This window comes from Stegodyphus dumicola, chromosome 9 (assembly GCF_044657685.1).
Source record: "Stegodyphus dumicola isolate Sdum_Otavi_A_Nest chromosome 9, ASM4465768v1".
NCBI classification, from domain to species: domain Eukaryota; kingdom Metazoa; phylum Arthropoda; class Arachnida; order Araneae; family Eresidae; genus Stegodyphus; species Stegodyphus dumicola.
In genome coordinates, this window is record NC_140776.1 from 129,192,676 (window position 1) to 129,211,559 (window position 18,884).

Consider the following 18,884-nt stretch of genomic DNA (forward strand, 5'->3'; position numbering starts at 1 on the left):
ACTGTAGATAAAAATGTTTTATTCCGTACGGTGCTGCCACTGCTTGCTTTGAAATCATTGACAGCGCAGGATTTACATATAAGCTACACAAGCTACAGCTTAGGGCCCCCACTTTCTTGGCCACCCCCAAAAAAATTAAAATATAGTATAACAGACTTATAGGCCTGGTGGCGCAGTGGCTAGCGAATTGTGCAGCAGCACCACAAAGCAGGCTTCGATTCCCAGACTCGGAGTTATCGACTCAGCCTTTCATCACTTGGGTCGATAAAATGAGTACCAAGTTCACTTGGGGACTAAACACTGGGGGTCCTGCGGCCAAGCTGACCACTTGTTCAGGGCATATGCTTATGCACCTTGGGGTCCACGGTCAAGAAAGCAGATTTTCGGGCACTGCAGGCCTTGGCCCATTAAGGCTGTTACGCCACTGAGTTTTAGTTTATAATAGGCCCCATATCTCAAATAGCTTAGGGCCTTATCAGTTCTAAGTCCAGCTCTGATCATTGGGTTTGTTTATCAAAAATTTGTTAAAGTTTTACAAAATATGAAATAGATGATAAAGCAAGTTCAAAATTCAGGCTTCCAGGTGCCCATGTGCAGGTGGAAGAGTACATTATTCAAAATTTGATGGCTCCTAGATACCATTGTTTTTTCACAGTGTGATAAACATGCATACATTCATGCAGATTCTTCATTATTTAATTTCTTTAAATATAATAAGCTATAACGTGTGGTGGCAACAATTTGAAAAGTGAAACGCCGTTTATAGTGATTCAACACAAAATACCGTTTCAAGACTAATATCCCATCTATAACTTCCCTTCTGGGCTAATGTTTTGGGCTCACCTATTTCAACTTAATTCGATTATGCAAAACTCTTAATAAATGTTATGGAAGTATATCATCATGAGTGAAATAAAAAAGTCTCAAAGGCAATAAGTATGTAATTTATTCTCAGCTAGCAAATGACAGCTAGGATACAAATAAAGAAATTTAAATGGCAAGACCACGGGTTATATACTTGAAATGCATCATTTGGCAAAAGATTAGCTCTGATCATTTCAATTTCTTTCACTATTAAAGTTTAATCATTTGATCTAACTATTTTGATAATATAATTATATACTAATGTAAATTATCTAAGTTCACTAACATTGGCACTTGCAAAGATAATTTATCCTTTGCACCTGAGAAGTGTCTGTCAGTCGCTGCTTGATGCATTTATTTTAATGTATGAAGAATCACCTCTAAAGTGTAAAGGGTTAATTTTAATTTGATTTTTGGAAAGATTTAATAAGTGGTAATACATTCTAGCCACCACACAATGAGACCTTAAATTTTATTACTTTCCTGTTGGATTACAAGATACATTCTCATCAAAGCAGAAAAAGTTTTTTGTAATAATGTGCAAACAGTACAAAAAATATGATCTGTTGATAATTATTTGAAGCCTGCAACATATGATGCTAACTTTAATTCAGAAATTTAATATTTTTTAAATACCTGCAACACAAATTCTTACTTTATTTTTGAAAAAGAACCAGGAACCTTTCATGTTGTATTTAAGTTTCATTCTATGATAAGTCAACACCACCTAGAGTACATTCTACATAGTGGAGTGCACCTAATGTACTCTAGATGGCATTGGATAAGTACTCTGAACCATCTAAACCTCGAAGTCGGCAATTCAGTGTACCTAGAATCATTCATAGTTGAGCCATTCAGATGTCATTATAATAATGCTCTGCTGTTGGTTACCTTGATGTTATTTAGAAATAAATTTAAATGCATAAACTCTCCAAATAAAAATTGTTGTCTTTCTTCTAAAAATTCCATGCTAAATGCTCGTTTCATTTCAAATACGTCCAACCTTATACTCTTAATTGGTACCTTATACTCTTAATACATGAAAATAAATGTGTTGTGTATTAGGAGATTAATTATTGTTAACATTTGCTGTTTTTTCCCTCTATATTTTAGATGTATTATTAATTTTATCTTACACGTCAAAATCTTTCTCCTTTTTTTTAGTGATGTTTATAATGGGATGTGGATCCTATGATTGTTATATATACAGAAATAACTGTTTCAGCTTAGTAGTGCCCTAGTAAGATCTACATATGGATGTATTCATGGTTATGGGATCTGCAGAAGTTATTTTACCATTATCACTGAAAGCATCTGTGGTGGTTCTTGAAGTAGAGCAAGTGAAATCATTCAGAATATACATAAACTTTAGGCTAATAGCTATTAAATAAAGTGCACAGCCATTAAATATATATATACGAGGGTTGGAACTTTAATAGTGGCAACACAGCTGAAAAAACGCTACGCAACAAAACCAAAGAATATCGCATATACCACACGTAAACTACATACCTACCTTACCTCTCAGCAAAAAGACTCGTCATGCGCATGCGGAGTGACGCGAAGAACGGATCCTTGTATTAGCTCACGGTCTAAAGTAAGTATTCTCAGGATGTTTTCAAAGCAAGAACAACGACTTTGGATAAAAATTGAATGTGCCAGAGGTCGTACAGCACGACAGTGTCATCAAGGGCTTCAAGAGGCTTGCAGGGAATCTGCATTGCCTTACAGAACCGTAGCAAGATGGGTGAAAGCATTCAATGAAGGACGCCAAAACATGGCAGACATGCTGCGGCCAAGTCGTCCGAGTGTCAGCAATGCAGACGTGCAAGCTGTTGCCACACTAATGGATAGTGATCGCCGCCAAACGATTCGTCAGTTGGCCGGACAAACAGGATTAGCGCATACGACTGTGCTGCACATTCTGAAGGAACGCCTGTCCATGAGAAAAATTGCTTCACGATGGGTTCCACATCAATTGATGGAAATGCAGAAATGGCTACGATACGATGCTACCCGAACCCACCTGGAGATGCTTTTTTACGCCGTATCATAATGCTGGATGAGACTTGGGCCCGATCATACCAGCCAGAACTGAAACACCAATCAAACAAATGGCGTCATCACGAGTCACCACAACGTTCAAAATTTCGTCAGAACCCCAGCAATGTGAAAGTTATGGTGATTCTCGTGTACGACTGTGATGATGTCATCCTAACGCATACCGTTCCCCCACAGCAGACCGTCACTGCGCAGTATTACTGCTCATTTTTGGAGCATAATCTCCGACCAGCTTTGAGAAAAAAACAGCGATACTTTCTGCAGAACGTTTCTCTCATTTTACATGACAATGCTCGGCCGCATGCAGTGCAAGCTATGGGGCTGGGAAGTGCTTTACCATCCACCATACTCCCCAGATCTAAGCCCTTGTGACTATGACTTAATTCCTAAGGTGAAGGAACCACTTCGTGGCACTCGCTTCCAAACTGACATTCTTGCGGCATTAGACCGGTCCATTCAAACTATCAACAAAACAGGTGCTGCTACAGGTGTTCTGCGACTTCCAGATCGTTGGAAACGGGTTGTACACAATGCTGGTGACTATATTGAAGGACTGTAAAACATGGTGACATGAATCACTTTTGTATTCCTTGTAAATAAATAGTTGCCACTATTAAAGTTCCAACCCTCGTATAAAAACTTTATATATTTAAATTTTATATTTGCTTTATATGAATAGATAATATTTGTTAAATTCAAATTTCATTCCTTCTAGTTATGGCACAAGAGAATTATTTAAATTTAACTTTACTATTTTCTTGTGAAATAAACTATATACAGTCAAAAGTCGTTAATTCGGACACCCATAATCCGGAATGATCTATAATCCAGACCTCAAAGCTAAAATCTTTCTGCGCATGCGCGTTTATGCGTGCGCGCAAGACCTTTACGACTACGCATATGTGTCTGCGCAAGCGCAGAATACGTTTTCGCGTGCGCGTTTAATTTATAATGGACGGTATAAGCTAAAATTACCTAATTATCTATTTCAGTTAATGTTGATGATTGCGTTGTTCCTTAATCTTCGAATTGGATCCGGCTTATTATTTTTTGCAGACTGTAAGAGCAATTTTATAAAAGTAAGCTTGAACTTTTGATTATGTCAAATTTCCGATGCTGGAGCTCCCAAAGGATCTACAAAACGAAAGTATGTTTCGATGTCCATCAAACAAAAAGTGGATAAAGGCATATCCTTTGTTTATCTAACCGTTACGAAATCTGTTTATCAATTTCACGCTGCTCTGCGTGGGGGGGGGACGTCGCAGCGCGCAATGAACTGGAAGTTGATCTGTCAGCACTATCGTCATCTTCAGGGCAGATGATTTTATTTTATTCGGCTTATAATTCCTTACTAAATGTAGTATTTCATCTCGATGTACTCCGTTTTTGATATGATTTAAACCAAATTCCTCTTCATAATAAATATCACAAATACAAATCAAATAGTTTTCTGGTTGCAATTTTCTAATTTCGGCTATGCGTAATGTATGCTTTGCGCATGCGCGTGTTGAAAGAAATGTTTAATAAAGTAAATAAATAAATATTAAGCTTCTTTTTTTGTAAATTTTGAAACCGTTTAGATCATAATTGCTCATTATTTCATTAATTACGGTTTCATATTTTTAATTTTATAATTTTTGCATGCCATCTTACCAGATTTAAACTGATGATCTATAATCCGGAATCGCCGAAGTCCCGACGAGTCCGGATTAAAGTTTTTTGACTGTATATATATATATATATGTGTGTGTGTGTGTGTGTGTGTGTGTGTAATCTTTATCTTATGTTAACAATGTTAAAGAAATCAGTTTAGTGCTTTACTTTTGTTAAAATTACTTATCCTTACAAATGTAAAATAAACTAAATTGAAATATAAAACATTAGTAGAGGTGGTTTTTTTATTTATTTTTATTTATTTATTTATTTATTTATTTTTTTTTTCGATTACGAACGTGGCACCTTGAAATTATTCGTATAGAAGGATGTAACTTGTACTGAACTTAATAAATAATAATTGTAGACACATTTCAAGTATGTATAGTGGTTTCCTAGGGGAATGATTAATGTGGTACTTGGCAAGGCTTGAGATGAGGACTAAAATAATTAGGAATCTGCAATGTCAGCAAGAGATCATTTCTTCCAAGCTATAGATTTCATGGAAAATTTAATTTCACATATAATCAAAAGATTATGATTGTTATCTCAAAAAGTATTTACCTTTAACTTAAGTGCACTTTATTTTATAACAATTAAGTGCGTTAAAATAGTATTATTCTGAGCTGTTGCATTGCATGGAAGAACAGTTAATGCTATAAAATTTTAAAATAAGCAGCTTTTACTTAAATGCGGTTGTACTTTTTAGGCGATGTATGAGATTTTTTATGAATATTGCAAAGTTTTTATGGAAAAAATTATGGGAGACATTTATACAATATGCTAACAGCAAAATATTGTTTTTTATGACAAATTATTTCTATCAGATGTAAATAAATTTGATGTCTGTGGTAAAGTCTATTCAAATAGTACCATGGGCAAAGATGACAGCCCTGGCAATCTGCAAAACACTATCGTCATAGATGTCCACTCTCTTAGCATGTTTACGCCGGGGCCAATTTTTATGTTCTTCGCTGTTAGACAGCGCTCAAAATTTTGCCGCGTTTCATCTGGCTGCGCATGATTATTACCTGTTCAAACCTGTATACGAGTTGTACGTTTGCTAATAGTTATTAATTATAATTGTCATTAAAATGTTTTTATAATAAATAAACATTAATTTTTCATTATTTTAATTTTCAGCATCTAATAACACAATCGAATGTGTACCATCAGTGGCACACGCCGCCTGATAAGACAGACTAGTGCGGGCCACTGGTGGTACGTGCCGCCTAATGAGATGGACTAGTGTGGCCCACTGGTGGTATGTGCCGCCCTATGAGACAGACTAGTACGGGCCACAGGTGGCCCACGCCGGCGTGAGAGTGATAAACAAATCCCGCAATTTTTAGCAATTCAGCAAGGATATGTGTGCTGTTGTCAGTTTTGTGTCCGGGCAGTTATCGCAGTTTCTGTAGGTTTTCCTGCCATCTTTGACAATTTTCAATCCTCTATGATGGACAGTTCTAAGTCTGACAATGGTTTTAGTTATAAGTCGATCTCCACTGATGTTATAAAGCTAGTTCTTTATTGAAATTGAAAGTTCCTTCAATATGTATTTGGGCATGGCATTTATGTCTGAAAGGTGACATTAGAATTATTACTATTGTTGAGATTTGAGCCTCTTTTGCCAGTTTATCTGCATTCTCTTTACCTGTGACGTTGACGTGCGCTGCAACCATTGTAGAATGCAGACCTTATTTAACTTTTGAAGCTCATTTAGGCAAAAGTGGATACTGTTGATAAACTGGGAGCTTCTATCCAGGACAGCCTGTAGAGCTGCCTTTTAGTCACACGAGACAATGATTCCTTTTGCTTGCTCAAAAATGGAAAGAGATCTATAAATGTCAAGTGCCTCTGCTATTGCCATAAGCTCGCAAGTGAAAATTAGAGAATATGGCTCCAGCGCCAATTTTGTTTTGATAAGTTATATCACCTGGAGTAGTCAGAAATACTCTAGAACCTCCATTACTGATGGTCTCATCTGATGAACCATCTGTATAAGTGTACAAAGTCCTCGTTTGGATACTGTTGAACGGTCCTGATCACTTTGGCTTTAATGATATTGATCATTTTCTTTTTAATACAGGGCTCTAGTAGATTGAGTACTATTTTAGAGTTTATAGAAAGCCTGGAAGAAAATGTTGGCTCTTGGAAGGTGGAAAATTAGTTGTGATCAAGGCCAAAAATTGCTCTAATATTTTTGTTAAATTACATAGGGCAGGGTTGCCACACTACCTGGAAAACTGTGAAAACCCAGAGAATTCGAAAATTGACCAAAAAAGTTGGGCCACTTTTTCATTAGCATCTACTGTTGATCTAGCTGTATCAAGGACGTTTGAAGATTGGGCAGCAGTTGGAGTGAAGGAGTTGTTCAGTGATTTACCGTATATACACGCGTATAAGTCGAGATATTTTGGACCAAAAAAAAAAAAAAAAGACTTCAAAGGGGGGGGGTCGACTTATACGCAGGGCCATAAAAAATTTAAAAAATCGGAAGTTCAAAAATTTCTTTATATAATGCAGTTGTTTTTTTCCCGCACTCAAATTGGATGACTTATCAAATAAGTTGCTTACTTGAAATAATTTCATGACTTAAATTTATGTGACGAACTAATCACAGAGTTTCATACTTTAACTAGAGTAAGTTTCGATTAAACCAAAGAATTTTCGGCCCCCGAACAACCGATCAATATCGAGCAATAAAAAAGTTTCGCCAACATGCCAAGAAAAGAGAAATGCAGATAGTTTTTACGTATGTATAAGTCTTTATAATAGTTATTGTTCATTCATGAAATACTTTTGTTAACAGGCGTACACGTTAAAATTTTAAAAAATAGACCACGCAATAAGCCCTTCAAAGTAAATGTTAGAAAATATTGGGCAGAGTGGATTAGTTCCGGTCGAGCAACATTTACAAAGGAAGGCAACATTAAAAAGCCTGATATTACATTAATTGCTCAGTAGGTTAAAGATGCTTGGAACGAAATACCCTCTGAAATGATTATAAAATCATTTAAAAAATATTGTATTAGCAACGAACTAGACGGCACGGAAGATGATGCTGTTTTTGAAAGTGAAAATGACGACGAAGGCTCTAGTAGTGATTGTAACAATACAAAGTTCGAGACTGAAAATATGTATGATGACAAGCCAATGACGACAGAAGAGTTCTATGAAATGTTTGGTGAATCTGACCATGAATCGGACGTTGAAGGATTTTGATTTTGTTTATTTAAAAAGGTATTTTTTATCGTATGTTTACTTTTTTTTCTCAGATGATTTTGATTAAATGTAGTACTTAAAAAAAATTTTCCGAAGTTTCTCGATCGGTTTCGGAAGTGGGGGGTCGAATTATACGCGGTTTCTTATTTTCTACGAATTTTTTATGTCGAAGTGGGGGGGGGGCGACTTATACACGGGTATATACGGTAGCTATTTTCCAATATTTAGCATCTTTCCTGGATCTAGGGTCTTACAAAGCACGGCCTATTTTTGTTGTTTGTTGGCACAAGCTTTTCTTACACTCTGTTTGATGCCTCTGATTGCAGTCTTCTGTTTTCTTCACTTTAAGTTGATCATTCAACAAGCTTCTGTCCTTGATTAAGGAGTCATATTCTGGTCCTTCCTATGAGAAATAGAATTTTGTTTCTTTTTTCCTGTTGGAATGAATTTCTTAGCTGCAGTGTTGAAGTTATGTGTGATCTGCTTTCTAGTTGTTCCTCAAGTGTGTCTGTTGGGAAATCAATACTGTGGCTGAGGCTGTTGAGATACTAGGTGAAACCTACCCAGTCTGCGTTTCTAAAGTTCCAAGATCTTTTTTCTTGCACAGGATTTCAAAATTAAAATTGAGCTTCATAACAATTGGTTGATGATTGCTTACTGCATTATCAATAATCTTCTATGTACAGGTGTTAAATATGTGATAATTCACCATGGCAAGATCAAGAGCTGACTGTATACCTGTTGTTCTTGAAAGATAATTTCTCCATTGTTTAGGGTAGCCGAAATTTTCTGTGTACAGGTGTTAAATATGTTATAACTCTCCACTGTGATTTCAAGAGCCAACTGTGTACCTGTTGTTCTTGAAAGATGAGTATTTTCTCCATTATTTAGGGCAGTGGAATTTAGGTCTATCAACAGATCCTGCATCTGCTATCTTTTCTCATCCAGAGAATGTGAGCCCTATGTTGGACTTTTAGCAAATAAATTTATGAACAAATAGCATAAAATAAATATCAAAATATTATTCTATTAAGCATTTTTTAGTTAGTCCATTAAAAGCAGTATTTCTCAATAATTTTCTTTTTTAAAGTTATTTAAGAAAGTTAACTGATAATGCACAACATCACCTACAATGTGATGTGATCTGAGATCTTCTTGTCTGTAGTTGTAGAACTTGCAAACAGAAAACTTGATGAACTCCAGAATTTGAACATTATAAAGTCACTTGAAAGTCTAGATTCGATTTCTCTTTGCTTTTTTTATCTTCTTTTTATTTTTAGAGCTTCTTGCTGACACTTCACATGTATAGAATTCCTTTAGTGAATTAACCCTTTGATGTTCAGTGCAGAAATTTTTTTTTTTTGGGGGGGACTAACTCTACACACGTTATGAGCTTACACATAGATAATTAGCTCCTAATACAATGTTATTTCATGGGGGGGGAAGTAAACCTTTAAGTTAATTCATGACGCGGTGGGATACCGCTTGTTCCACCTTGCATCTAGAGCAGGGGTTCTCAACTGGTGGTATACAAGAGAAAAATAGGTGGTACGCAAAGAAGCAAAGTATTTTTAACTATTAAATTCAAAAATTAAAACTCCAACATCCTGATTGACTGTTTCTCTAACACTTGTAAATTTTTGCGATCTAAGCTTTGTTCAAGATCAATAGTCGCGTATAGGCTTTAGCAAGAAGCGAATGATCTGTCTGCATGGCTGTTTTCGTGGTTCTTCCATGTTGTACATTTCGCAAATGTTCTCTTAGCCGTAGACATAATAAAATTTGCCATAAATGATTTTTTTTAAAGGAGTGATAGAAATGGGTGCTGTATTTAATAGGAAATAAAAATAAGTTCCTATAAAAAAGATAATAGTATCTCATTAATTCTCTTAGAGTTCATTTATTTATTAGCATGTCAGCACTTTATGTCGCCATTTCCGGGCTCATTTTCAATGAGAATCAATTTTTGTATTGGTTTGCTATCTCCAACAGCAGGTATTTTGTCTTCTTGTTGCTTTGTGTTCCTTACTTTTCTACATGATTTGAGAATATCATCATCTGTTTTTGGAGAACTTGTACATATTGTGCATTTAAATATTTGTGAAAAAATAATAAAACAAACCTAGATTTTCAAAATCGAAAAATGGCTAGGATTGACTAAGCGGAAAAATGACAATTCTCGGCTGATGGATCCAGGACAGTCTAAGGATGCCAATTTAAAGGATAAATCTGAAGAATATTTTAAGAGGAAATTATCGGAGATTAAATATACTATACAAGTAATGAAAGTTTTTGTTACTTCAGGTGAAAAAGCTTTGGAAGCTAGTTACCTGGTAAGTCTAAGAATTGCTAAGAGTGGGCAGTCTGACACTATTCGAGAAAACCTTATACACTCTATAACAAAAAGAAATCATAATTTTTTTTACCAAATATGCAAATTATTAAAATTCTGTGTCCAATGAATGACTAGTGCGATGTCCAGTGGATTGGAACTGCGCATCCAGCAGATGTTTATAAGGACCCGTACACGAGTGTCCACCATGACCATTCACAGAGGGCTGATAGAGCTAAATCTATGTTCGTACCGACCGTTACTTCACCTGCCACTCACACCTGCACACTGTTGAACCAGATTACAGTGGTGCTTGGCTCGATCAGGTAGGAATGATGCTGACTGGAGATGTATAGTTTTTAGCGACAAATCCCGCTTCCTGCTGTGTTGTTACAATCATTGAAGACATGTCTGGAGATGCCCAGAGCAGCATGCCGATCCTGCTTTCACTATTGCACGCCACACAGACCCTAAACCAGGAGTTATGCTCTGGGGTGCCATTTTCTTTGATAACAGGAGAAATTTGGTTGTCATTAGAGGCACACTTACAGCACAGTGATATACATCAAAGACATTCTGATACCTGTTTTGCTACCGTTCCTTTTGCAAAACACTGGCAATTTTTTTTTTTCAGCAAGATAATGCCAGACCACATATGGCTTTGTTGCTATGACTGTCTTACTGCTTGTCAAACACTTCTTTGACCAGCCAGATCTCTCTCTCATTGAGCATGGTTGGATTATGATGGAAAAGCGACTGCATCTACCAGGAAATGTTGATGACCTAGTCCAACAGTTGAAGCAAATTTGGCAAGAAATACTGCAGGAAGCAAATTTGGCAAGAAATACTGCAGGCTGGGAGCTTTATCAGTCTATGCCACACTGTGTGGCAGCTTTCATCCAGGCTAGAGGTGGGTCAACACCTTATTGAGCTTGTTACTTTGTATCTATCTAACTCTGAAGTAAATCATTCAATTTTTCTGAAATTTTAATCATTTCCTAGTCTGTACATAATCTTCTTATCCAACAATTTTTGTCTCCGTCGGACAACTCCTTGGCGTGTCACTGTTTTTGTTTTGTATTACCAACAGCTAAAGATATCGTTTTAACAATATTCATTGAAAAAGAGGCTAATGAACTTAATAATATTCTGTTATCAAATGATACAGTAAATCGACGAATTCATGAAATGCTAAATTCCATGAAAGAGACTCTTATTAAAAAACTAAACATAGTGAGTATTTCGTATTGCAGTTGGATGAAAGTACTGATGTAACGAACTTTGTTCAATTATTATTAGTTTACATACATTTCGGAAAAGATAAATGAATTGCTGAAGAGTATTTATTTTGTAAATTTCTTCATGATAGAGCAACTGCAAGTAAAATTTTCGAAGTAATTGGCTATTTTATGTCTAAGAATGCTATTCCTTGGAAAAGTGCATTGTAATATGCAGTGACAGGGTTTTAACAGGAAAACATTCTAATGTTATTTCTCAAATAAAGAAAGTTACACCTGAAACTAAATTTACTCAATGCTCCGTTCATATTGAAGCTTCAGTAGCCAAAACAATCCCTGAAACCCTGAAAATCATTTTAAATCAAGCTGTAAAAATTGTTAATTTTATTAGAAGCTGAGCTTTAAATTCAAGAATATTTACAATTTTATGCCAAAAGATGGGCAGTGAACATTAAATGCTTTTGTTATATTCCAAAGTAAGGAAGTTATCCAGAGGCAAAGTTTTAAACCATCTTTTTGAAATCCGATCAGAAATTCAAATTTTTCTTTGATTCAAAATTTAAATTGCAAAAATGCTTATTTAGTGAATTATGGTTGGCACATTTAGCATATTTAGTTGATATTTTTGTTAAATGAATTAAATTTAGGATTACAAGGACAAAATATTAGTTTACTTATAGAGGTAAAATAAAGGCAATGATAAAAAAACTCGAGCTAATAATCAAAGAATATTATAATAATATTTTAAGCTTTTTGCCACTTTTAGAAAGTTTTCTAACAAAAAATAATTTGAAAATAGAAGAAGAATTAGCATCCGACATTAAAAATTATTGTTTTTCATTGATAAATAATTTTAAAATGTATTTTCCCAAAGATTATGAAAAAGAAAATTGGATTAGAAATCCATTTTATTCAAATATACCTGAAATTTTATCTTGTGAAGAAAAGAACAAGTGATAGAAATTTCCTGTGATCGAACTCTAACTGTAGGTTTCAAAAACAACACACTTGTTAACTTTTGGTTTAACCGAAAAAAAAAAAAAGAATTTCAACTAAAGCTATTAAATTCTGATTGCCTTTTTGCACAACCTATATGTGTGAACAAGAATTTTCTTCCATGTTATGTTTAAAAAATAAATGCAGAACAAAATGAAATCTAGATTCTAATTTACACTTAAAACTAATTGAAATAAGACCAGACATAAAGAAATTGATTTCTCTTAAAAAGGCTCAAATTTCGTGCTAAATTTTAGAATTAAAGTATTATAACTTAAATTTTGATAATTAAAATGGTAACCAATTTTTAATCTGATATTTGTATGCGTGCCTATTTAATTCAAATAGCCAATAGGTTGTGCAAATGGCAAAATAATTTTTATCCCAGGAGAGCTATTGATTTGAAAATGGCATTTTGCATCGATTCACATTTCAAACTGTTGCCACCAAATATTATCGCCATGTATTATTTTTAAAGAAACTAAATAATTAAGAATTTGCATGAATGTTTTTCACACTGTGAAAACACAACGGTATCTAGAGCCATCAAATTTTGAATACCATAGTCTTCCAACCAAAGATGGCCACTTGGAAGCCCGAATTTTGTATTTCGAATTTGTTTTTTATCTATTTCAAATTTTGCAAAACTTTAAAGAATTTTTGATTAACAAACTCAATGATTTCAAAGCGAGCAATGGCGGCAACACTGTATGAAAAAAACATTTTAATGTCTAGCATGCGAGACTGTGTATCGAAAATTCTAAAGGTATGCTGTTTTTAAATCTTTTGTGATATTGCTGTTGAATTAAATTTTATGTGTTTTAAGTATGAAGAACATGATTATTTAATAAATAAAATACCAGATACATACCAGACATTAAAAAAACACCCTTCTGGGCATAATGTAAAATCTGAAAGCTTTCATATTTTTATTTTTATAATTTTATATTTGCTTTTGAATTTAATAGTATTGTGGAAAATACTCTTTTATCTGTTCTTTCAGCCCAAAGGGTATTAGCCCATAAGGGCTGTTAACTTTGTTTTGGCATTTTGTGTTGAAAACTTAACTGTCCGCTTTACTTTTCAAACTGTTGCCACCAAATATTATCGCCCTGTGCTATATTTAAAGGTATTAAATAATGATGAATTTGCATAAATGTATGTATGTTTGTCGAATTGTGATCAAATAATGGTACCTACAACCAGCAAATTTTGAATAACGCAGTCCTCCACCGAATATGGTTATCTGGAAATCCTAAATTGGAATTTGTTTTATTATCGATTTCATATTTTTTAACATGTTAACGAATTTTTGATTAACAAACTCAGAGATTTCAAAGCGAGCAATGGTAGCACTGTTCGGGGGGTTGATATTTTTATCTCCAGCACAAGAGAACAGTGTGTTGGAAATTCTAAAGATATGCTCTTTTAAATATTTTGTGATACTGCTGTTGAATTGAATTTTATGGTTCAAGTGCGAAGAATGTGATATTTAATAAATAAAGGTGAGACACAAAACGTTCAAAAAAGCCCCTTTGGGCATAATATAAAACCTGAAAGCTTTCAGAATTTTGATTTTAATATTTCTATTCAGAAATTGAAAAATAGTCATTCTAAAATGTATACTAAAGGTTTTCAATTTTCATTTAGATTGTCTGTTTAGTCAAAAGTTTGAGAACTGCTGATCTAGAGCAATAAAATGGCATCTTTGCCTGAGTGTAAGAAAATGCAAGATATAAAAAAGATTTTGAATAATTTAGAAAATATTGACCATATTCGCAAAAAAAAATTAAAGTGTTTTTTTTAAAAAAATCACTCACTGTACGACTTTTTAGATATTTTTTAATGATTGCATAATATATTTGGAACAGAGAAGCTTTTCGCTCCAATACTTCATTTGCTACAGGTTTGAAAAGAAGGATAGGTGGAAGATTACGTTATTCAAAATTTTACGGCTCTAGGTACCATTGTTTTATCACAATACGAGAAACATACATGCATTTATGCAGATTCTTCATTATTTAATTTCTTCAAATATAATACAGGGCAATAATATCTGGTGGCAACGATTTGAAAAATGATACAGCCTTTTAAAATTTTAAACGCAAAATCGTAAAACGAAAACAATCCCTTCAGGATAAAGCCTCTTTGGACTAAAAATGTAAACATCTTTGAAATACATGACCTGTAAGATGCAAAATTCTCTAATTCAGAATCGCTTAGGATTCCTGTTCTATTCATTTTAAGGTCTTATTAAGGTATATAAATTTAGTACAAAATTAGTGTGCCCAAGGTCAATTAATCATATTAATTCTAAATATTCATAGTTGGTTATTGTACTTTCTTGTATTATTATAGGCACAGACGTTCGAAAGACGTCGCACAAATGAGTTTAATCCTCAGACTGGTTCCCCGTTGCCGGGTACATCCCAGCAATTTGATGCTGTGCCACAAGTTCCTATTCCATCTTCTCATCGAGCTGTTGTGAGAAGAACGCGTCCAAATCGAAATACCGATTTTTTGCGTGTAAGACGTTCACCTTATTGGGACCCAGAGGTATGTAATGTATAAAAAATTCTCTATTAAATTCCATATTTTATGTTCATTTGTATTGCCTAAAATTAGTTTATTATTTATTATACTTTCAATAAGAGGATTAAAATAAGTATAGGATAAAAAATCTTAGCAATGTAGTGATATTAAAAACTAAAAAGCTGAAAATCTTTTACTTTTTATTTAAAGATTTTTTGGAGGTTAATGTAATTAATTACCTTCCGCTAATTAAAATCACTTCCATTCCAGACATATTTGAGTTTATTAAGTAGCTGACTTTTATCCATCGTGATTAGTGAATTGTGACATCAGTTTTAAACATATTTAGTAATTAATTGAATAATTAATACCTAAATTAATAATTAAAAGTTACCTCTAAATTTATATTATTTATGCAGTTTTGAAATTTGTTTTTTAATTTCTTTATAAAAAATTTTAATAATTGCATACTTCATGAAGTTTTTAACTTTTACAAATGATTGTTCCATATGGGTTTGTTTTGCATTGTTCATCAACAGTTTTTCAACTATATGCTCAATTATGTAAAATTTCTGGTTACGTTTTGGATAAGCACCTTTCTGTTCAAAAGTTTTTCTTAGAGTTTTCATTGCTTTTCTAGATTTGATTAATGTAGGGATGCTATCACGTTCAGTGTTAGTTTTTGCAATTCTTTTAACACTTTTTATCATACTACAGTCAGCTTTTACACAAGTTGTCTCAATATTGTCATCAGTTGATCCTTATTCTAAAGATGAATATTCGTAACTTCCCTCTCTGACATCAGACATGAACTATAATGTGCAGTTCCTTAGTTGGCTTTTTTACATAAAAGCTACATTTTCGAAAACAGTTTTTAACTGTATTTTAAGAGATTGATCCCCCTGCATTTATCATAATAAGCATAGCTTCTGGCAGATACTGTGTGTATATTAACTTAATTACCTCCTTAAAAATGCTTCCATTTTCACAAGATAACATTTTGTTGAAGTTCACGCAAGTAGTTGTGCTTGACGCCTATATGTTTTGTTCTGGAAATATTTTTCTCCGATTATGAGAATTTGATGCATGACTTGTTATCTTCATAGACAGTAATCGATAGGTTTTGTTTTAGCTCTAAATAATCTTCAAGTAAATTTAACAGCCGTTGTGTTTCTTGAGCTGTATTAGCTGCTGCAACATACTGTGCTTCACTTGAAGATAATGCAAGGCAATTTTGCTTTGCATTATCAATTCAATTTTCATTTTTATAATATATTTTGGCCTTGTCTGGCAATCTTTCTTCATTTAGGGTTCGTATGGTCCTTCAAAGTACCTTAAAAGTCTATGTTTTTCAGAAATGACTTTTGGTCCTTAAAAGTCCTAAATTTCAGCCAAAATCTTCAAATGGTCCTCATTTTTATTCATCTGACATTTTTGTTTTTTACGACTTCCATTTTGAGTGTAACTTAGCATTTTGGAGGAATAATTTGTGTTGATTCATTGACAAATATACATTTAATGGGTTATTGTTTGAATTCTTTCCTACTTCTTAATGTAAACGATGTGATACTCAAGTTTTTAGGCACAAGGCCCTGCCTCGATTGAAACATGAACCATTTCAAAATTATTTCCTTTTTGTGAATGAAGAGTTCATAAAATATTACATGAAAAGCAGCTCTCACCTTTTGTGGATAGGAGTTTTTTTATTATGTATGGCTAAATTTGGTGAGTTATCAATATTTTCACCTTTTCAAGTTCAACTGTGTACAAAATTTTTTATTCAAAGGTTTGTAGATTTTTTTTTTTTTTACAAATATTGATGAATTGTTAAATATCATTAAAATAAAACATTTCCATTTTCCCCTGTCATATTTTAAACTGACATTACTTTTCATTTGGGAGAATTATAAATATTTTGATTCTGAAAAATAAAAAAAGATAACAAATGTTATAAAGCACAGTTTCTGAAACATATCTTTGTAAATGCAAAAAAGGCTGTTGTAATAATTTTGAAGTTAATTTCCTTTGCCTTATTTTATATTTTTTCATAAGAGGTTCTTTCCCCCATGTAAGTGTTTCAAAATTTTCCAATTTGTATCAGTTTTCTCTTAAAAATTTATGCTCTTTTTTTTATTTTTTTATTTTATATATATATATATATATATTTTAATTTCTTTAAAAAAATCTTCTTCACCCCCTCCCTTCCCTCTTATAATGTTGTTAGGTATAATTTTTCTTTTATGATTATAGAGTTTGCACTTTAGGAGTTTTAGAAGCATTTGAAGGTAATATTGATAGCTATGTTGTTCCAGAAAAAAAATGACAAAACGAAAAATGTCTTCATTGTATTAACATATAATGGGCTGTTTTGTAGGAAGTTTGTGATTAATCTTTTTTTTTTTTCAATGGGCGGGAAGGGGAGAATTTTTAAACAGTGAAAACAAAATTATGTGAATTTTTGTGGAAGTCTTTCACTTAACATGTTTATCTTCATTTTATTTAATCATCTTTTCATGGAATTTTTTTTTTCTTTTTCTTTTTCATGGAAAATTGCAAAAAATTGTTCTAATCTTGTCACGTGGACCTATATTTATAGAAAGTTTTTTTTTTTTTTTTTTTTTTTTTTTTTTTTTTTTTTTTTTTTTTGATTGATAAAGAAACTGGAAACCAACAATTTAAAAGCTTCATGTTGTGCATGAAGCTTCATGGGAGCACCATATACCATACTAGCACTAGGCATTTTGCCACATGGTGCAGTCTCTGTGAGTCATAAATTCTGCTGTCCAGTGCCTGCCCTAAATTATGAAAAATTTGCCATCCAAATTTTGTTGCTCAGTGCTTAACTAAATTCTAAAAGTTCTGCCACTGGCGCTGACCTTATATCATTTCATATTTATTCTCAGTATTCATATTATTAAAAAAAAATAAAATTATCAGTTTCTTCTATGCATTCTAAATACATATAATTTTTTAAATAAATCTTTAATTAAATTGAAAAATTCTAAAATGGAGGAACTTACTAAGGGGCAGTTGTACAATCAGTTCTTTAGAACAACATAAATCTGAAAATTCTAAAATGAAGGCGAAACTTGTTCAAAAAGAAATTTATTTTATAGAGAGAAAAATTATTCTTAAAAAGTTTTGTGATTTTGTTTTTAATGGTGGGCACTGGCCATTTTAGGCTGTTCTTCAAAGGTACACTGTGCCAAAAAAAAAGGGGGGGACAGTTCTGTATCTCACGTTCTACTGGGCCGATTGACAAAATTCAAATTGCGTTTTTCATGTCTCGAAAGCACGACTTAGGATATATAGATTAATATATAGCATTGTTCTAGCATAGGTATTTTAATACAAAATCGGATTTTTTCTGAAATAACAATTTTTTTTTCCATATTTCGATTCTACAACTCAAATTATGCCTAGATATTAAATTTTGTAAAATTTGGTTTCAAAAGTTGCAGAGAAATTCAGAAATTTATCGTGGCTCAATTTTTTCAGTTTGCGTCAAGAATAATTCACTTGGTGAACTTCTTAATATATAGCAACCAATTTTTCTTTCCCTTCCGTTATGCTGGAGCGGAGAAAAGGCACCTCGTTCCTACCTTTTTACATTGAATATGAGTGGGAAAAAAGTCAAATCGTTTCTACTTCCAAATAATTTTAGCAAAGTGTTTAAAAGCACATCTGATGTTTTATCGCTTTCGACAAATATATCAATTTTCAAAACACGCCAATATATAAATTCACGTATATCTTTGGAAATTTTGAATAAAAAATTGTCATTTTTTGCAGATATGCTTAAAATACGTCTATTTTAAGATGATGGTAAAAATTTTATAGATTATAATTCAAAAATTTTTTTGAAAAATTTATAAAAATTATTTTTTTAAATACGAATTTTAAAAATAAATCATAAGAAATGGGTAAATTTTACTTGGAATGAATCTGAATTTCAAAATATGAAAGGAAGAATCAAATAAGCT

General features: G+C 33.0%; 1 protein-coding gene across 2 annotated transcripts in view; it reads left to right on the forward strand.

Moving 5' to 3' along the window:
* The window catches only part of LOC118180013 (histone H3.3 type a-like), a 73,590-nt gene that overhangs the window by 32,756 nt on the left and 21,950 nt on the right, over positions 1 to 18,884 (forward strand). For both annotated transcript variants that reach the window (XM_085824103.1, XM_085824105.1), the window contains exon 4: positions 14,728 to 14,925. In XM_085824103.1, the coding sequence (XP_085680229.1) occupies positions 14,728 to 14,925 (198 nt within the window). The remainder of the gene's footprint in view (positions 1 to 14,727; positions 14,926 to 18,884) is intronic.